Genomic DNA, 21,943 nt, shown 5'->3' on the forward strand with positions numbered 1-21,943 from the left:
AGCGATTCTCCAGGGTTTCCGCCGATCTTGCACTGAAGTTACGGCGGGAGATCGGGAGAGCCCCAGTGGAAATTCCAGACAACTGGGCACACGGTGCCCACCGCAAAACCAGCTTGGCACTGCCCAGCCCTTTAAACTGCTGCAGCAGCTCCAGTCCCTACCCGCTAACATCCAATCGTTGACGGGAATCCCCCTGGGAGACCGCCTATTATATAAATCAGATGACATGCGAACCTACCCCCAACCCCAACCAAAACCGAAAACATGCGAGGCCAGAAATTATAGACTTCCGACTTTTACCTGCCTCAGGGCCGGGCGGGTGTTTTTTTCTGACACGCACAGGAGCATTCACCCCGCGTTTGGTGTCACTGAACTCAGCCCTCACTCTTTGCAAAAGCTAGAGAACAATCATGGAAATGCGAGTCGTTAACTCCATGAATTACGAAGAGTTTGTCAGTGTGTTTGGGAACGTGGTTGAAAAATGCCCACTGATTGCAGCTGCAGTTTGGACAAGTCGTCCGTTTACAAGTTTGTGTGCCTTGGAAAAAAACATCGGAGATTTTATAGATTCCCTGCCTCGGTCAGGTAGGAAAGCAGGAACACTCACAAATACTAATTTAAAAACTGAATTTACACAACTGCTCGCCAACTTAAATAGAGTTAAATACAGAGTTGAATTGAACAAGATCTTCAGTACGCCTCTGTTTTTTTTCTTCTCTGGGGCTAAAAAAATGGCGAAATGAGAACATACAATTATTTACATAGCTCGTTGACACTGCTCTTAAGCTCAATGTTAGTCCCAAAAGTTTTAGGCAAACTTTTGCTCACAGCAAGACCCAGAGGCTGAGTCAACATAGAATGTGTAATCGCACAAAAGTTAATATTTCAAAGTAAAGGTGACAGAAACCATGGGCTCAATTTTAAACTTAAATTGCGGGTGTATTTGGGGGAGGGGGGGAGCTGTGAAAATTGCAGAAATGCAGAGTGGGTTCAGAAGCCGGCTCCAACCCGCCAACTTCTGAGTTTCCCACAGACGCACCTGTGTGCACACGGGCGTCCCAAATCTGGAAGTCCCGCTGGCTTAGTAAAGATCCAAATGTACCTCAATGAGTTACATAAGGCACTTTACTTGTGACATATCAGGTAGTTAGAACGATTTTTAACTTACCTGGGTGGGTTTCCCACAGCTTCTGATTCACGCACGCCTGATGGCAGGCGTGACGGGCGGGGGGATCAGGCAACAAGAAACAAAATTAATTAAATGACAAACCACTGCACAAAGTTAAAACACAAAATCAACCTACCTTTCCACCCTGCTCCGATATCCGATGTCTCCCTCTCTGATCTTCCCCTCCCCTCCCCCCTCCCCTCCCCTCCCCTCCCCCCGATCCTATCCTCCCCTCCCCTCCCCTCTCTCTCCCCCCCACCTCACTCTCCCCCCCCTCACTCTCCCCCCCCCCCCCCCTCACTCTCCCCCCTCCTCTCTCTTCCCCCCCACCCTCACTCTCCCCCCCCCCCCCCCGCCCGATCCTCCTCTCTCCCCAATATTCCCTCTCCACCCCACCCCGATCTTCTGTTCCAGTGCCGGATGACGTCTCGCTCTCTCTTTCTCTCCCTCCCCCCACCCTCGGCTTTGCAGCCCCTGTTGATCAGGCTGGCTGCCGGGCGCGAAACCCAGAAAGAACTTTAATCACCATCACTTACGTTATGATCGCATCGGAAACGGTAAGGTTTTTTTTATTCCAGTTTTCCATGCGCATCTTCAGCCCACAGGCTGCCAACCCGCCACCATTTCAAAATTGAGCCCCATGAATCTTAAAAATGTGGTTCAGTTTTTTTTATCAGGATAAAATATGTCTGGAATTCAAAGTCAACCTAAAACAAGCGTGAACACTGGTTTCCACATCTAATGACCACCATAGCAATGAATACACACTGTGACGACTAATGTGTGCGCTGTCGGGGCCGGAGCGTGTCGGGCCGCGCATTCGCATTTATGGTCACCAACTGCCTTCGCTGCTGTTCACGAAAAGCGCAGACCGGAGGGCGAGCCTCAAAAATGCAGCCAATGCAGGTAGTTACAAGAGGGGAGGTGAGAAGAAGGGGAAAGGGAGGAAGCAGACGCAGGAAAGAAGGGGAGCAGAAGTAGAGGAGACAGGGGGGAGCAGAAGCAGGGAAGAAGGGGCGAAGCAGGGGGGGAGCAGAAGCAGCAGGGGAAGGGGGGAGCCCAGAGGGAGCAGAGAGAATGTGATCCAGAACTAAGGGGGTTAAGAGAGAGAGAATGTGGTCCAGATGAGGAGATGGATCACATTCCCCTCCTCCTTTCACCACTCCCACCACCCCCCCACCGCCATTAGACCTGGATCATGGTGTTGAGTATGAACGGCAGTGAGTTGATATCTCGGAAAGCCCGGCGCAGGCATAGCAAGTGACGTCATCGGACACAGTGTCACTATTCACCCCTCCCCTTGTATTTTCTACCCAATAAGCCTGAAAAAATCCATGGCCCACACACAATGCCCCCTCACTCACCACAGCTCTCTCCCGCAGTGTTTTGTTTGATGGGAGTGATTAGCGTCAGTGTGTCCTTGCGGTTTTCGGTCGACCCATGACGTCCTCCTGCGCATGCGCCGGGCCACCTGATGACATCACTCTTGGTGCATTCTAAAAAGCCAAGGTTCCGCTAATGAATCTATTTGGTTAGAGTTAATAAACAATAGAGGCGCATTACACTACGAGGTATATTCTATAGGCCACCAACTGGTGGGAAGGATATAGAGCAGCAAATTTGCAGGGAGGTGCAAAAGCCATAGAGTAGTGATAAAAGGGGACTTCAACTATCCTAATATAGACTGGGATAGTAATAATGTAAGGAGCAAAGAGGGGAGGAATTTATGAAGTGTGTTCAGGAGAACTTTCTTGACCAGTATATTTCCAGCCTAGCAAGGGAGGAGGCATTGCTGGATTTGGTTCTGGGGAATGAGGCGGGCCAAGTGGAGCAAATGTCAGTGGCGGAACATTTAGGGATCAGCGATCATCGTATTATAAGGTTTAGAATAGCTACGGAAAAGGACATGGACCACTCTAAAGTAAAAATACTCAATTGGAGGAGGGCCAATTTCAGTGGGATGAGAACAGATCTGGCCCGGGTAAATTGGAATCAAAGATTGGCAGGCAAAACTGTATTTGAACAGTGGGTGGCCTTTAAGGAGGAGGGGGTTTGAGTTCAGTCTAGGCACATTCCGACGAGGCAGAAAGATAGGACAACTAAAGCCAGAGCTCCCTGGATAACAAAAGAGATAGAGAGTAAGGTGAAGCAGAAAAAAGGGGCATATGACAGATGTCGGGTTGATAACACAAGTGAGAACCAGGCTGAATATAGAAATTTCAGAGGGGAAGTGAAAAAGGAAATAAGAGGGGCAAAGAGAGAGCATGAGAATAGACTGGTGGCCAACATAAAAGGGAATCCAAAAGTCTTCTATAAGCATGTAAACAGTAAACGGGTAGTAAGAGGAGGGTAGGGACCAATTAGGGACCAAAAAGGAGATCTACTCATGGAGGCAGAGGGCATGGCCGAGGTACTAAATGAGTACTTTGCATCTGTCTTTACCAAGGAAGAACATGCTGCCAGAGTCTCAGTAAGGGAAGATGTAGTTGAGATACTGGATGGGCTAATAATTGATAAAGAGGATGTACTAGAAAGGCTGGCTGCACTTAAATTAGATGAGTCACCTGGTCGAGATGGGATGCATCCTAGGTTGCTGAGGGAAGTAAGGCTGTAAATTGCGGAGGTACTGGCCATAATCTTCTAACCATCTTTTGCTATGGGGTGGTGCCAGAGGACTGGAGAATTGCAAATGTTACAGCCTTGTTCAAAAAGGGGTGTAAGGATAAACCCAGTAACGACAGGCCAGTCAGTTTAACCTTGGTGGTGGGGAAACTTTTAGAAACAATATTCCGGGGCATAATCGGCAGTCACTTGGACAAGTGTGGATTGATTAGGGAAAGCCAGCACGGATTTGTTAAAGGCAAATTGTGTTCAACTAACCTGATAGAGTTTTTTGATGCGGTAACAGAGAGGGTAGATGAGGGCAATGCGGTTGATGTGTTGTACATGGACTTTCAAAAGATAAAGTGCCGCATAATAGGCTTGTCATCAAGATTGAAGCCCGTGGAATAAAAGGGGCAGTAGCTGCATGGATACAGAATTTGCTAAGTAACAGGAAACAGAGAGCACTGGTTAACGATTGTTTGTCGGATTGGAGGGAGGTGTACAATACTGTTCCCCAGGGGTTGGTACCAGGTCCACTGCTTTTCTTGATATATTTTAATGACTTGGACTTGGGTGTACAGGGCACAGTTTCAAAATTTGCAGATGACACAAAACTTGGTAATGCAGTGAAAAGTGAGGAGAATAGTGATAGACTTCAAGAGCACGTAGACAGGCTGGTGGCATGGGCAGGAAACGTGGCAGATGAAATTTAACGCAGAAAAATGCAAAGCGATACATTTCAGTAGGAAGAACGAGAAGAGGCAATATAAAACAAAGGGCACAATTCTAAAAGAGGTACAGGAACAGAGAGATCTGGGGGTATATGTACATAAATTATTGAAGGTGGCACAGCAGGTTGAGAAAGCGGTTAAAAAAGCATATGGGATCCTGGGCTTTATAAATAGAGGCAAAGAGTACAAAAGTAAGGAAGTCATGATGAACCTTTATAAAACACTTGATTGGCCACAACTGGAGTATTGTGACCAGTTCTGGGCACCGCACTTTAGGAAAGATGTGAAGGCCTTAGAGAGGGTGCAGAAGAGATTTACTAGAATGATTCCAGGGATGAGGGACTGGAGAAGTTGGGGTTGTTCTCCTTGGAACAGAGACAGTTGAGAGGAGATTTGATAGAGGTATTCAAAATCATGAGGGTCTGGACAGAGTAGATAGAGAGAAACTGTCCCCACTGGCGGAAGGACATAGATTTAAGGTGATTGGCAATAGAACCAAAGGTGATACGAGGAAAACCTTTTTTACACTGCGAGTGGTTAGGATCTGGAATCCACTGCCGGTGGGGTGGTGGAGGCAGATTCAATTGTAGCTTTCAAAGGAGAACTGGATAGGAAGTTGAAAGGAAAGAATTTGCAGGGCTACAGGGGCAGTGGGACTAACTGGACTGCTCTTGCATAGAGCTGGCACGGACTCGATGGGCCGAAAGGCCTCCTTCCACACTGTAACCTTTCTATGATTCTATGACGTCACTTCCAATTATGTCACCCTCAACTGTTCTCGTTGAATGAAATGCGCCTTCACTAAACCAACCTTGCAGCTCAAATTAAGTGAAATAGTCAATGCTGTGGATTTGTCAAATTCAGTCTCACAGACAAATGGCTCCAGCCCCCCGCATGATCTTGCAGTGCCCATTCATGGGGTCACATATTTGAAGGGGCCCACAAGTCAATTGCTGGGTTGGCCTGGTGTGGAGTGTTTTCAGAGTGAAAGCGAGGTGGGAGGCTGCTCAATGTGGAGACCTCACTCCTGCAGCAGATAGGGGAGTTTGGTGGGAGTTTTTACTGATCGTGCCGAGAGCACTCGACAAGGTTCCACATAAGAGACTGTTAAGAAAAATGAGAGCACAAGGAATTGGAGACAAGCTATTGTCTTGTCGTTCACACCTATCTCTGAACCTGGACATAAGTTCGTCAATGCTCCAAGCTGACTCCACTCTATCCATGTCAACCTTATCCCACCACAGGACCTCTGACTTTAACTTTGGACTCCCCGCTATTGTCTCCTCTCTATTCCCTGTTTATTACCAGGACCTATTGATCCTAAATTTGCTTGAACATTTATCGCCAGATCTGGCTGGTCCATGTAAAGCACTAATGGGTCCAGCTCTCCTCTGCCAAAACGGCTCACTGTTCCAGGATCATCCTGGATCATCCTGGAATGCAATGTTAACCCCCAGCTTCACCACTACAAACCATCTTCTTAAACCCCTCTCCCCTGCCTACTCCACCCTCAGCTCCAACAACAAATGGAAGCAGCTCATAGACTACTTTGTCACGAAGATAGAGACCATCATTCAGCTGCCTCTGCCACTTCCCTCCCTTTCCCCACGGTTCCCCCCTGCCCTAGCTCTGAACTTGCATCTTTCTTTAGTTTCTCTCCTATTGCCACTCATGCCCTGTCCGAGCTTATCTTGAACACAAGACCCACCGAGAGAATACGAGAAGGTCTAAGGTGGAGAAAATGCTGTAGTCTATAATTAAGGATAGGGTGACTGAACACCTTGAGAATTTTCAGTTAATCAGGGAGAGCCAGCATGGATTTGTGAAAGGTAGATCGTGCCTGACGAACCTGATTGAATTTTTTGAAGAGGTGACTAAAGTAGTGAACAGGGGAATGTCAATGGATGTTATTAAGCTGGACTTCCAGAAGGCATTTGATAAGGTCCCACATAAGAGACTGTTAGCTAAGTTAGAAGCCCATGGAATCGAGGGAAAAGTACGGACTTGGTTAGGAAATTGGCTGAGCGAAAGGCGACAGAGAGTAGGGATAACGGGTAAGTATTCACATTGGCAGGATGTGACTAGTGGAGTCCCGCAGGGATCTGTCTTGGGGCCTCAATTATTCACAATATTTATTAATGACTTAGATGAAGGCAGAGAAAGTCTCATATCTAAGTTTGCCGATGACACAAAGATTGGTGGCATTGTAAGCAGTGTAGATGGAAACATAAAATTACAAAGGGATATTGATAGATGAGGTGAATGGGCAAAACTGTGGTAGATGGAATTCAATGTAGACAAATGTGAGATCACCCACTTTGGATCAAAAAAGGATAGAACAGGGTACTTTCTAAATGATAAAAAGTTAAAAACAGTGGATGTCCAAAGGGACTTAGGGGTTCAGGTGCATAGATCATTGAAGTGTCATGAACAGGTGCAGAAAATAATCAATCAGGCTAATGGAATGCTGGCCTTCATATCTAGAGGACTGGAGTACAAGGGGGCAGAAGTTATGCTGCAGCTGTACAAAACCCTGGTTAGACCGCACCTGGAGTAATGTGAGCAGTTCTGGGCACCGCACCTTTGGAAGGACATATTGGCCTTGGAGGGAGTGCAGCGTAGGTTTACTAGAATGATATCCGGACTTCAAGGATTAAGTTACGAGGCAAGATTACACAAATTGGGGTTGTATTCTCTAGAGTTTAGAAGGTTAAGGGGTGATCTGATCGAAGTTTATAAGATATTAAGGGGAACGGATAGGGTGGATAGAGAGAAACTATTTCCGCTGGTTGGGGATTCTAGGAGTAGGGGGCACAGTCTAAAAATTAGAGCCAGACCTTTCAGGAGTGAGATTAGAAAGCATTTCTACTCACAAAGGGTGGTAGAAGTTTGGAACTCTCTTCCGCAAAAGGCAATCAGCAATCGATACTAGCTCAATTGCTAAATTTAAATGTGAGATAGATAGCTTTTTGGCAACCAAAGGTATTAAGGGATATGGGCCAAAGGCAGGTATATGGAGCTAGATCACAGATTAGCCATGATCTTATCAAATGGCAGAGCAGGCAGGAGGTGCTGAATGGCCTACTCCTGTTCCTATGTTCCAAAGATAGGTTTAGAGTGCATATGTGTAAACACATGAAATGTGGTAAATAAGGTTGGTGAGCTGCAGGTGCAAATAGCCACATGGGAATATGATGTCGTGTTGATAACGGAGACCTGGCTCAAAAAAGGGCAGAATTGGGTACTAAATATTCCTGGATACAAGGTGTTCAGGAAAGATAGGGAAGGAAAAGAAGGAGGGCGGGGAGGTTGGTGGCAGTGTTGATGAAGGAGAATGTTGCAGGGCTGGACAGAATCTCTTTGGTTAGAGTTAAGAAACAGTCAAGGCGCCATTACACCACTGGGTGTATTCTATAGGCCACCAATTAGTGGGAAGGATATAGAGGAATAAATTTGCAGGGAAATTACAGGGAGGTGCAAGAACTATAGAGTAATGATAATGCGAGGCCAGCATTTATTGCCCATCCCTAATTGCCGTTGAGAAGGTGGTGGTGAGCTGCCTTTTTGAACCGCCGCAGTCTGTGTGGTGAAGGTTCTCCCACAGTGTTGTTAGGGAGTTCCTGGATTTTGACCCAGTGATGATGAAGGAATGGCGATATATTTCCAAGTCGGATGGTGTGTGACTTGGAGGGGAACAGTGGGCAGCCTTTCAAGAGGAGATGGTTCGGGTACAGTCTAGGTACATCCCCACGAGGGGAAAAGGTCGGGCAACCAAAGCCAGAGCTCCCTGGATGATGAAAGAGATAGAGAGTAAGATGAAGCAGAAAAAGGGGGCGTATGACAGATGTCAGGTTGATAATACAATTGAGAATATAGAAAGTACAGAGGAGAAGTGAATAAGGAAATGAGGGCCAAAGACAGAGTATGAGAATAGACTGGTAGCTAACATAAAAGGGAATCCTAAAGTCTTCTATAGGCATATAAATAGTAAACGGGTAGTAAGAGGAGGGGTGGGGCCGATTAGGGACCAAAAGGGAGATCTATGCGTGGAGGCAGAGGGCATGGCTGAGGTACTAAATATGTACTTTGCATCTGTCTTTACCAATGATGAAGATGCTGCCAAAGTCACAGTAAAAGAGGAGGTAGTTGAGATACTGGATGGGCTAATAATTGATAAGCAGGAGGTACTAGCAAGGCTGGCTGTACTTAAAGTAGATAAGTCACCCGGTCCAGATGGGATGCAAGATCAAACCCAGCAACTACAAGCCAGTCAGTTTAACCTCGGTGGTGGGGAAGCTTTTAGAAATTGCGGAGGTACTGGCCATAATCGTCTAATCATCTTTTGCTATGGGGGTGGAAATTGCAGAGGTGCTGCCCATAATCTTCGAATCCTCCAATGATATGGGGGTGGTGCTCGAGAACTGGAGTATCACAAACGTTACACCCTTGTTCAAAAAAGGGTGCAAGATCAAACCCAGCAACTACAGGCCAGTCAGTTTAACCTCGGTGGTGGGGAAGCTTTTAGAAACGATAATCCGGGACAAAATTAATAGTCACTTGGACAAGTGTGGATTAATAAAGGAAAGCCAGCATGGATTTGTTAAAGGCAAACCGTGTTTAACTAACTTGATTGAATTTTTTGATGAGATAACAGAGAGGTTTGATGAGGGCAATGCGGTTGATGTTGTGTATTTGGACTTTCAAAAGGTGTTTGATAAAGTGCCACATAACAGGCTTGTCAGTAAAATTGAAGCCCATGGAATAAAAGGAGCAGTGGCAGCATGGATGCGAAATTGGCTAAGTGACAGGGAACAGAGAATAGTGGTGAATGGTTGTTTTTCAGATTGGAGGAAGGTATACAGTGGTGTTCCCCAGGGGTTGGTACAAGGACCACTGCTTTTTTTGATACATATTAATGACTTGGACTTGGGAGTACAGGGCACAATTTCAAAATTTGCAGATGACTCAAAACTTGGAAGTGTAGTAAGCAGTGATAGACTTCAAGAGGACATACATAGGCTGGTGGAATGGGCAGACACATGGCAGATGAAATTTAATGCAGAGAAGTGTGAAGTGATACATTTGGTCAGGAAGAACGAGAAGGCAATATAAACTAAATGGTACAATTCTAAAGGAGGTGCAGGAACAGAGAGAACTGGGGGTATTTGTGCAGAAATCTTTGAAGGTGGCAGGACAGGTTGAGAAAGCAATTTTAAAAAGCATACAGGATACTGGGCTTTCTAAATAAAGGCATAGAATACAAAAGGAAGGAAGTTACATTGAGCCTTTATAAAACACTGGTTTGGCTACAGCTGGAGTATTGTGTCCAATTCTAGGCACCCCAATTTAGGAAAGATGTGAAGGACTTGAGAGGGTGCAAAAAAGATTTACTAGAATGATTCTGGGGATGAGGGACTTCAGTTACGTGGTTAGACTGGAGAGGCTGTGATTGTTCTAAGGAGAACAGAGAAGGTTGAGAGGAGATTTGATAAAATCATAAAGGGTTTAGATAAAGTAAATAAAGAGAAACCGTTCCCATTGGCGGAAGGGTCGAGAACCAAGGGACACCGATTTAAGGTGATTGGCAAATGAATCAAAGGCGACATGAGGAGAAACTTTTTTTACGCAGCGAGTGGTTATGACCTGGAATGCACTGCCTGAAAGGGTGGTAGAAACAAATTCAATCGTGGCTTTCAAAAAGGAATTGGATAAATACTTGAAGGGAAAGAATCATCCCAAGGTGTGATTTGGTGATAAGGGCCACACTGCCACCGTGGCGGTCTGGGCAGGGCAAGTGGTGGAAGATACAGCCAGGCGTGGAGACTTCATTAACGGGGAAGGTGTCATCAACCATCAGCCAGGTTTCTGTCAAGGCCATGATGTCGCTGCAATCATCCACAATAAGCTCATGGATGGCAAGAGCCTTGTTCACAAGTGAATGGACATTCTGGAGGGAGATGTGGAGAGGGTCGGTGATAGCTGATCTGCTGGCAGAGTCCACAGCATCAATGCTGGGAGGGGTGAGTGGGACGGGAAGGAGGTTGGCAAGATTAGCCCCCATGGGCACGTTGGGCGGGAACGTTGGGGAAGAGAATAGAATGGGGCAGTTGGGGTTGCTACTCGTAAGGAGGCAGCGAAGAGTATCTTGATGGGCCCTTTGGAGGATGTCAAGGGAGGCACAGAGGAAAGCTGTAGGCTTATCTAAGAGGGAGTCAAGCCTGGCATGGTGGCAGGAGAGCAGGAAGGTCGAGGAGTGCTGAAAGTTTGTATAGGGATTTGGGGGGACAGAATATTCGAGAGAGGAAAAATGAAAGGAGGCACAACAACAGGAGGGACGGGCCTAGGTGGGGTAAAGAGAAAAGAGGAAAAAAGAGGAAATAGAAGTGATGGGGTCGGGTCCGAAGCAGCAGCCAAAACGCGCACACGAATGGACACAGGGAAACTCAAGTTTCACAGGTGTGGTTACATTGCAAGATTAGGATAGACATGTCCTGGTAATAAATGGGGAATAGAGAGGAGACAATAGGAGGAAGTCCAAAGTTAAAGTCAGAGGTCCCGTGGTGGGACAAGTTTGACGTAAAAAGGGTGGAGTCAGCTTGGAGCATCGACCAACTGATGTCCATGTTCGGAGACAGGTGTGGAGGGCGAGCCAATAGGTTAGAATCATAGAAATTTACGGCACAGAAGGAGGCCATTCGGCCCATCGTATCTGTGCCAGTTGGAAAAGACCTATCGCGCCTAATCCCACTTTCCAGCTCTTGGTCCATAGCCTTGTAGGTTACGGCACTTCAAAGTTATAGCATATCCAGGTACTTTTTAAATGCGATGAGGGTTTCTGCCTCTGCCACCCTTTCAGGCACTGAGTTCCAGACCCCCACCACCTTCTGGGTGAAAAAATTTCTCCTCAACTCCCCCCTAATCCATCTACCAATTATTTTAAATCTATGCTCTCTGCTAAGGGAAATGGGTCCTATCTAGGCTCCTCATAATTTTATACACCTCAATTAAATCTTTGTTCAAGCTCCTTCGTTCTAAAGAAAACAACCCCAGCCTATCCAATCTTTCCTGTAATGTGGTGACCAGAACTGTACGCAGGACTTGAGCTGTGGCCTAACTAGTGTTTTATACAGTTCTAGCATAACCTCCCTGCTCTTATATTCTATGTTTCGGCTAATAAAGGAACGTATCCCGTATGCCTTCCTAATCACCATATCTACCTGTCCTGCTACCTTCAGGGATCTGTGGACATGCACTCCAAGATCCCTCTGTTCCTCCACACTTCTCAGTATCCTACTATTTATTGTGTATTCCCTTGCCCTGTTTGCCCTCCCCAAATGCATCACCTCATACTTCTGAATGGATTGAATTCCATTTGCCACTTTTCTGCCCACCTGACCAGTCCGTTGATATCTTCCTGCAGTCGACAACTTTCTTCCTCACTATCAACCACACAGACAATTTTTGTTTCATCTGCAAACTTCTTCATCAGCTACCTTTTGAGCCAGTCCATCATTTTAGCACTCTTTGGACCAGAAAGACAAGTCTCTGGCTGGATTCTGTACACTTTTCTAAAACACCAGCTGAGCATTGTTTGGCTTGTATCAATGCATCCAACAGCATCATCGTCAATCAGAGAATTGGCATGCTGAAAGCACACCTCAGGTGCCTGGATCAAACATAGTCCAACCAGAATTTCAATGATCATGGTGGTGTGCTGTATGATACCTTCCAAAGCATCATGGATGCCCTGGAGGTAGAATAGGAAGAAACAACCCATCGCTGCAGGAAGAGGACGCAGAGGACAACCTGTACTTGGCTGAAAGAGATATTCAAGCCCATTTAATACTTCTCATAACTGCTATATCTGCCCAGTGCAACAACAGTCTTATCCATGTTTCTCCTTTCATAACCCACCAATACATTAATGTACAGACAATATCACAAACGGGTACCTGTCTCTCATTTATGACATGTTGACCAGGGTAAACCCCCAAAGCCAAAAGCACTGTACACATAACTGTATTGCAACCAAATTTTTAATGCTAAAAGCTCCCGACTCTTTCTTTCCAACACACATCTCCCTTGCTGCCTGCAGTTGTGCAAACTCTCATTTCTCCACGGTGCCCCCTCGCTGATAGATAGGTTTGACGTGGCTGGCTGCTGTATTCTTGCAATGTCTTTTTGTGACTGAGGCGGTCCTTGTTTCAGGGTCCTGAGCACGAGGGGGACCTGCCGCAAGCTGCATCTTGTCCGCAAGGGCAGCCTGGCCCGAGCTGCTTTCTGCCACATATGCGACATCTGGGGAGGCTGGCAGGAGGCCACATGGCATTATCCTGAGAGACAGCATCATTGTGGGACTACAAATATGCCAGGCAACTAATACTGCAACTTGCATTCACTTGGCTGGTCATGTGAAAGGTGCCTCAATGATGCCAGTCAGATCGTTGAAGCCCGAAGAGATACTTATCTTGATTTCATCCCCAATCATTTAGAGACTAGAAGAGAAACCCCTCTCAACTCTGGCACCCAAGGTGTCTATGGCAGCATTCACAGCTGAAGGTATGACTGTCCTTAGTTCCTCTGCTGCAGGCCATTGTGGAATTGGCATTCTGAAAGTATACCTCAGGTGCCTGGATCAAATATAGTCCAGCCAGAATTTCAATGATTGTGGTGGTGCGCTGTATGATACCTTCCAAAGAAGCCTCTTCGTAGATGTGCTGGAAGTATGTGCTTCAGGGTGGATTGTAGTGATTGTAGCATATATCTAAACTGGTGCTGTAGATGCAGATAGTGGAATCCTTCAACTGAGCCACTGTCTGCAGCACATTCTAGGACAGCATCCCCAGTACCCAGTATATTTAATAGTCTACAAGGATCCTTCTTTTAAAAGCAGGACCCCAACATCTCGCTCTCAAAACTCTTCAGATATTTTGTGATCCTCTGCTTAACAACTTCTGCATCCTCATCTTCCATTCCCAACCTCTTACGCACTGTGTCTCAGCCTGTTCACTCCCCTTAGGCTCACTAACTACTCTTTTTTTCCTCCCCCCTTTCCCCTGGTGGATGTCTCTGGGCTGGGTGTGTAGGAGAGACAGTGATTAGTGAATATGTGAAGAGGTGCCAGCAGACCTGGAAGCAGAGAAGCGTCACGATCCTTTTGCTGTTTTTCCCTGCTTGCTGTTGTGGCACAGCAGTGGGTATAAAAAAGATGAGGGACAAGCATGGATAGATGAGCAAGGCATTGGCTATTTCACTTCCAGTACAAGGAAAGGGCTCGTAGTGTATGTGATGACAGATTATGTGCGTTGCAGCAGCTAAAAAGACATGAGAAGATAAATTCCATGAAAAGCTGCAGCTAACACCTCTCCTCCCACCTATCCCGTCTCCCATTCCTCCGTTAAGCCTGTACAAGTGCTCCATGGCTCCCCCCCCAGATGGATTGAGAAGCTGGAGGAGGGCCTCCACCACCTATGGCTGTTCTCTACCATTGGTCATGGATCTCTTCCTCCTTTGAGAAGAAATCACACAATGTAAAGGTCCTCTGTTTGCCATCATATGGAATCCAATCCAGGTGTCGGTAAGTGTACTTTAATGGGGTGATTACAGTTCCAGGAAATGCAAATACACATAGCGATTCTTTTACCGCTTCTCTTCATGTTAGACTGTGAGTGAAGGAGCACTTGTAGGGGAAGGAAACGGCTGTGAAGGGTATCATGGTAACTCCTATAAATTGATGGTAAACTGTTGATGGTCTTTGATACAGTGAGGCTAAAATAGTGGAAATAGAAAACATGCTTATTAAAGTGCATTGTTACAAGGGCTAACTTCCGATCTATGCCTGGTTGCCCAGGTGATTTGGCACTGATTTGCTATGCGGGAACTGGCGGAGGTGGCATGGACGGCTAAGGCCACCTCCTTTCACTTGCGCCCAGACCATTCTTTCCATTGTCCTCCTGTACAGTCACAAATCACTGCTTTATCCTTTCCCTTATTTGGAACAATTAGACCTCTATAGGAGAATCAGAGACTAATTCATATACTCGAGCCTCACGTATATGAATTATCTGAAGACACCTACCTTTGAAATCCGATGTTACTTGCACCAAGTATCAGTTTTCTTCTCATTTAAATTTGTTCCAGTTTTAAAGTATGAAGTAAACAAAATGGTTCCATCCCAGGTGATGTGTGTCGTGTACATCAGTATTGACCCTAGTCATCTTGAGTTGACCAGGGGAAAGTAACATTTAAGAACCATACTTCCCGACCTAACAAAGGCTGAAAGCTAACACTAAAATGTAAAGACAAACCAGTGATATTACATTGGTACAGTTCAAGTCGGTCCGATGAACCCTTTCTTTACTCAGTGGCCAATGTCAGGGAGTGAGTGTTGAATCGGTCAAGGCCAGGGAACAGAGCATGGAATGTTTTGAAGCCAGGAAGAGGAGCCTGGAACAACCTGAGGAGTAGGTTCTAGAGTGACCCTGGGTTGTGCATGGGACCTGGAGTGGCTCTAGACAGAAGCCAAACAGCAAACCCTGGAGTGGTCTGAGGCATGGATAAGGCCTGTAGTGGCCCCAGGGTGTGGGCCTGGAGCAGCCCTGGGCACACTCTGGTAACTTACGGGAATAATTTCTGTCCAGATTTGTCTCACTTGATAGTCCAAGCCTTTCCCAGTGAAAAACACTGGAATTACACAAAATAAGAAAACATTTCAATATCTTAGAGAAAATAGCATGCAGTAGTACTGGAGACATTCAGCCTGTGATACTTTGTTTGCTCATCATTGCATTCTCCTCCTGCAGCGTATAAATAGGAGTTTCGGCATTGGTTTCAGTTAACAGATCAATGCAGAATACGGGCTTCATTTTTGACTTCACCCGATAGATTAATCAGATCACTGAATGTGATAATTAGAGGGGCTCAGATTTATAATATTATAAATTTACACCAGGTATATTGCCAATACATTAATTTATTAATTATGCTTCTTGTGCCTTCTTCAAATAACATGTCTAGTCTGTAATGCGGCAGTCAGTCACCAGGTGGCGCCATGGTCCTTTTGCATTTCAGTGGCTTGTTTATATCGAGCTCATGACGAGTTCAGATTGTATCTGTTCTACAGTACTTTAAAAAGTACACCATTTAATTAAAGTTGTAGCAGTATATCACATTGTTTTCAAACTCAGGTGAAGAGGCTGGGATAGAGTGACATTGCATAATGTTTAGTGTAATTAAAGACTGTGTAACTGGGTAGTTTAGCAGATGCAAATCATAAATTTTAATAAAACTGTTTAACTTTGTGTTATTGGAGTCTGAAGGTAGGAAAATGTAAAGGTTGCTCGATGTTATATTATTTACAGGCATGTTACTCTATTTGGTTTAGTCCCATTACTGATTTTTTTTTTAACATTCACCCTCAAGGTGCCTATGTGCACTAATCCATTCGTTATTGGACAGTGTGCATTTTCTCAAATTCCCCATTTAAGTTAAAATATATTTGCAAGCCCTGTAGATTACTTCATACAGCCATGTATCTTAAAGTATAGTTAAGATTAAATATGTAAGCTGGTAGAGTTCAGAAATATCAGCATTTCGAATCATGCATTTGTTGTCTGTGTCAGTGATAGTTGATTGTTTCATTAACATGAGTGTGTGAAAAAGGCCTAAGGATTGTGAAACGAATAAGTTGGACACTAATTTTGAAAGAAACATATCGTATTTAAAACTTGCATTAAAGCTGCCGTTTTCTCCTGTATTTTTAAAGGGAAAGAAGGAATCCTGCGCTGCCATCCCGACCTGGCTGGGAGAGATCTGCTCCAAGGAACACTGTCACCTGAATCCCTGAGTGAGCAGAACCGAGCCGGGCTAACCAGTCTCACTGCGGGCCAGAGATCCCAGCTTAGTGAGTTGAACGCTTCCTACAAGAACAGATTCAACTTCCCATTCGTGATCTGCGCCAGAATGAACGACAGGGACACCATAATCCAACAGCTCAGCAGCAGGATCCGCAACAGCCCAGAGCAGGAGCTTCAGATCAGCATCGGGGAGGTTAAAAAAATCTGCCACCTGCGTCTTTTGGATATCTCCACCCAAGTATCCCAGGCCACCAAGCTGTAATAAGAATGGTTGTCAGAGATGTTCAGAACATCAAATACAAGGAAATAAATTCTCTGGTGTGTCAGCAAGTTGCACTCTTGATGAAAGAATGCAGAATGTAACTTTGCAAATTGAATAGAAAGCTTTAAAAAGCTAATAAATGCAGAGAAACTAGAATATATTCCGTTTGTTTAATTTCATTAGGTTTTACAATCATAAGAAAAGAAACATATCAGTACATTATCTCTAGCTCTTTCCCAAATGTTAGAATACTCATTTTATTGATATCAGTGGCTCTTATTTATTGAATGTAAAGCCCCTTGAAGATGTCCTTAAATTTGGTCACGCAATGAATTAAACCTCTGAAATCTGGGCAAAGTTCCCACAAAGAGAATTGGATAAGTAGTTGAAGGGAAAAAAATTTGCAGGGCTATGGGGGAAAAGTGGGGGAGTGGGACTAGCTGGATTGCTCTTGCAGAGAGCCAGCACGGTCTTGATGAGCTGAATGGCCTCCTTCTTTGCTGTATCCATTCTATGATTCTATAAATAATCAAAATTCGATTGAACTGGACACCACCCTAAACCAGGCATCCGTAAGGACTCAATACCAGAAGCAACGTTCTATTGGTTTTGAGTATTTTATTTGAGGAAAATAACTCATGCACTGTTTTGATAAAGTTGCAGAGATCAGAGTCATATTAGTCTAATAAACAGCCATGATCATAACTCGTCCAGTTAATGGTCATGAGATTACAGAATCTGAAAGGTGTTCACAGGGCAGACAACTCCGAGTTGAAATTTATGAAACACAATCACACAATATAATTCAAGAGACAGCAACTTTTGTCAGTTTATCGCCTTTTTAAAATGGTATTTTTCAGTTTATTGCTTCCTCAAATTTTTTGGGGGGTTTGTATATTCGGTGGCCTTTTAGGTGACACCTCTCTGTCTGCTCACTGTGATTGCCTTGGCAACGGGCAGTAATCACCAGGCATTGTTCTGTGATTTTCAAATGCAAAGGATTCGAAAATTTCATTTCCACACCGTTCACCTGAGGAAGGAGGAAGCCTCCGAAAGCTTGTGGAATTTAAAATAAATTTGTTGGACTATAACTTGGTGTTGTGAAATTGATAACAATTGTCAACCCCAGTCCATCACCGGCATCTCCACGTAATGAATACAAGTGAAGGAGTGTAGAAAATCTATTGTATCTATTTCAGACTGGGGGCTAGATTTTCTGCCTTTATAACGACTTGATTTTGGGTGATTTCGGGGTGGGAGAACAAAATTCATTTTGAGAAAGTCCATCATTTTACCACTCTTTGGATCAGAAAGACAAATCTCTGGGTGGATCCTGTACATTTTCCTAAGACACCAGCCGAGCATTGTTTGACTTATATCAATGCTACCACCAGCATCATCATCAAGCAGAGAATTAGCATTCTGAAAGAACATCGCAGGTGCCTGAATCAAGTACAGTTCAGCCAGAATGATCACTGCATGCTACCTTCAAAAGAGGCTTCATCATGGATGTCCTGGAGGAGGAATGGGAAGGTGCACAAGGGCAGCAGAGTAGGCAAACAACCAATCAATGCAGGAAGAGGACAGCTGGCTGCAAGAGATAGTCAAGGCCTGTCCATGTCCCTTCTCTCCCAACCCACCAATACATTGATGTACAGATACCATCACAAACAGGTTCCATATCTCTCATTTATGACATGTTGACCAGGGCCTCTCCCCATCTCCAGTACCCGACTTTGCTAAAAGTACTAATTATGATGGCAGATAATCATTTGAAGAAATAATTCATAATTCTCAATGAGTATACATTCCTTGAGGAATGAAAATGCCACAGGAAACGTGATCCAACCATGGCTAACTAGAGCAGTTAAGGATAGTATTAGTTTAAAAGAAGAGGTTTACAATGTTGCCAAGAAGAGTAGTAAGCCTGAGGATTGGGAGGGTTTTAGAAATCAGCAAAGGATGACCAAGAAATTGATAAAGAGGGAGAAAATTGAATATGAGAGCAAACTAGCAAGAAATATAAAAACAGATAAGATCTTCTACAAGTATGTAACGTGGGTCCCTTAGAGGCAGAGGCAAGAGAAATTATAATGGGGAAAATAAACGGCAGCAACATTAAACAAATAATTTGTAACTCTTCTTCACAGTAGAAGACACAAAAAACAAACCGGAAAAGGTTGTGGAAGCAAGGGTCTAATGAGAGTGAAGAACTTAAAGTAATTAAGATTACTAAAGAAAAAGTACTGGAGAAATTAATGGGACTAAAAGCCGACAAATCCCCTGGACCTGATTGTCTACGTCCCTGGGTTTTAAAAGAAGTGGCTGCAGAGATAGTGATGCATTGGTTTTGATCTTCCAGAATTTCCTAGATTCTAGAACGGTCCCTGTGAATTGGAAGGTAGCAAATATAACCCCACTATTCAAGAAAGGAGGGAGAGAGAAAACAGGGACTGTAGGTCAATTAGCCTGACATCAGTAATAGGGAAAATGTTACGGTCGTTGTAACAGGGCATTTAGAAAGTCATAATATGACCACACCTGGAGTACTGTGTACAATTTTGGTCTCCTTACCTGAGGAAGGATATACTTGCCTGAGAGGGGGTGCAATGAAGGCTCACTGGATTGATTCCTGGGATGAGAGGGTTGTCCTATGAGGAAAGATCGAGTAGAATGGGCTTGTATTCTCTGGAGTTTAGAAAAATGAGAGGTGATCTCATTGAAATGTATAAAATTCTTAGAGGGCTTGACGGGATCGATGCTGAGAGGCTGCTTCTCCTGGTTGGAGAGTCTAGAACTAAGGATCATAGTCTCAAGGTAAGGGGTCGGCCATTTAGTACCGAGACGAGGAAAGATTTCTTCACTCAGAGGGTTGTGAATCTTTGGAATTCTCTACCCCAGAGGGCTGTGGATATATTCAAGACCGAGATCGATAATTTTTGGACACTAAGGAAATCAGGGGACATGGAGATAGGGTGGGAAAGTGGAGTTGAGGTAAAAGATCAGCCATGACCTTATTGAATTGCGGAGCAGGCTCAAGGGGCTGATTGGCCTACTCCTGCTCCTATTTCAATATGTTCTAAGACATCGGGGAGAACTCTTCTGCTCTTCTTCAAAATAGTGCCATGGTATCTTTTATGTCCACCTGAGAGGACAGATGGGGTCTCAGTTTAACATCTCTTCCAAAACACGGCACCTCCAACATTGTAGCACTTCATCAGTACTTCATTGGAGTGTCAGCCTAGATTTTACGTTCCAGTCTCTGGAGTAGGACGTAAACCCACAGCCTTCTGACTCCTAATCGAGAGTGCAATCACTGAGCCACAGCTAACGCCTATGAATGATGCCAATCAGATCATTGAAGCCCTGAGAGATACATGTCGGTAATCCAGCCATAATCACTTGGAGGCTAGAAGAGAAAACCTCTCCACTCCACAATGCCAAGGAGCAGAGTGTGTAATGGTTTGAAGCCAGGAAAAAGAAGCTGATGAGTAGGGTCTAGAGTGGTCCAAGGTTGCGCATGGGACCTTAAGTGGCACTAGACTGAGGCTGAGCAGCAAAATCTGAAGTGGTGTGAGGCACGACAGGGATCTGGAATGGCCCTGGAGCAATCCATGGCACACTCTGGTAACTTGTGGGAATGATTCTGTCCAAATTCCTCCCATGTCATACTGGAATAATTTGCCAATGAGAAACACTAGAATTACACGAGAAATTACAGAGAAAAATAGCATGCAGTTGTACTAGAGTTATCCAGCCTGTGATATTATGTTTGCTCATCATTGCATTCTCTTCCTGCAGTGTTTAAAAAGGAGTTTCAGCATTGGTTTCAGCTAACAGATCAATGCCAAAAACAGGGCTTAATTTTTGACCTCACCTAATAGACTAACCAGTTCACAGAATGTGATAATTAGAGGGGCTCATGTTTTTAGTATTATACATATATACTAAATATATTGCTAATATATTATATTATTAATCTTATTGAATATGCTTCTTGTGTCTCCTTCAAAAAAAAGTCCAGTCTGTGATGCTGCAGTCAGTCACCAGGTGGCACCATGTGCCTTTTGCATTACAGTGGCTTGCTTATATATCCGTGCCATAGTACTTTAAAAAGTACACAATTTACTTATTTGAAGTTATTTCCAAAAAAGTTATCACCCAAAACAGGACATATTCTACTGGAAGCCATTTAAGTCAAAATGCATAAATCAGTGAAGTTAAATAATTGTTAACTTTCTGCAAACTATTTATGGTGACACTGTGATGGTGCTGGAAAATAACAGATACCAGGCTAATTCCTCCTCTTTTAGAGTTGTTCATGGTATTGCTGCTTGTGAGGCAAATAATTCGTGGCTGTTGTTGCAACCTGGACAAGGCTTGATCCCTCCCCAGGTGATGATTTAACTCCCCTGCCATTTAACGTTCTGATAATAGTGATAAAGGAGCAATGGCTGCTGAAACAACTGAGGAAAGTAAAAGAACAATTGAGACCTGCCAGCCTGGTGCGTGGGAGGAGGTGCCGCAGGCACCTAGATTTATTGATTGGACAGAAGAGCACCTGCAAGACCTTTAGTGGACTAAGCCTGTGTGTATTTCTGGAGTCTGTTTCATAACATAACATAAAAAGGTTTAAAATAATGATTGAGAAAGACATAAGTAAGAAAAAGAACAAAGTAATAGATTGGAAAAAGCTAATTTTGAAGGGATGAGAATTGAATCCACAGGTAATGACAGCAAAATGGCAAAAATACTAAATAATTACTTTGCCTCAGTATTTACCAGGGAGACTAATATGGCAGGCATGACATTAGAAGAGGAGGTCAAAATAGATGTAAAGACATTTAAGATAAAAAGAGGGGAGATAATTAAACTAATCAAACTTCGAAAGGCTAAAACCCCTGGTCCGGATGGATTGCGTCTGCGCATTTCAAAAGAAGTTAGGGAAAAGATAGCAGAGGCAGCATTACATATATGTATATATATATAAATTAATTAGAAAAGGGAATAGTGCCAGAGGACTGGCGGACAGCTAATGTGATTCCTATATTTGAAAAGGGGGATAGAACAAGTCCAGGGAACTATAGACCAATTAGCTTAATATCATTGGTGGGAAAAATAATGGAATCCTTACTCAAAGATGAATTTTTTAAAAAACCTAGAAACTGAAAATATAATAAAGAATAGTCAGGATTTCAAAAGGGAAGGTCATGCTTGACCAACCTTATTAAATTCTTTGAAGAAGTATCAGAAAGGGTAGACAAAGGTAATGCAGTAAATGTAATATATTTGGATTTTCATAAGGCTTTTGATAAGGTACTGC

General features: G+C 44.2%; 1 protein-coding gene across 1 annotated transcript; it reads left to right on the forward strand.

The window, feature by feature from the left end:
• The first annotated feature begins 368 nt into the window (after nt 1–368).
• LOC137322859 (2-oxo-4-hydroxy-4-carboxy-5-ureidoimidazoline decarboxylase-like) lies at nt 369–16,764 on the forward strand. Its single transcript, XM_067986003.1, has 2 exons — nt 369–585; nt 16,268–16,764. Exons 1-2 carry the CDS (start codon nt 411–413, stop codon nt 16,618–16,620), a joined length of 528 nt encoding a protein of 175 aa, XP_067842104.1. The 5' UTR covers nt 369–410; the 3' UTR covers nt 16,621–16,764.
• The last annotated feature ends 5,179 nt before the right edge of the window (nt 16,765–21,943 follow it).

Source organism: Heptranchias perlo, chromosome 6, assembly GCF_035084215.1.
Source record: "Heptranchias perlo isolate sHepPer1 chromosome 6, sHepPer1.hap1, whole genome shotgun sequence".
Classification (NCBI taxonomy): Eukaryota; Metazoa; Chordata; class Chondrichthyes; order Hexanchiformes; family Hexanchidae; genus Heptranchias; species Heptranchias perlo.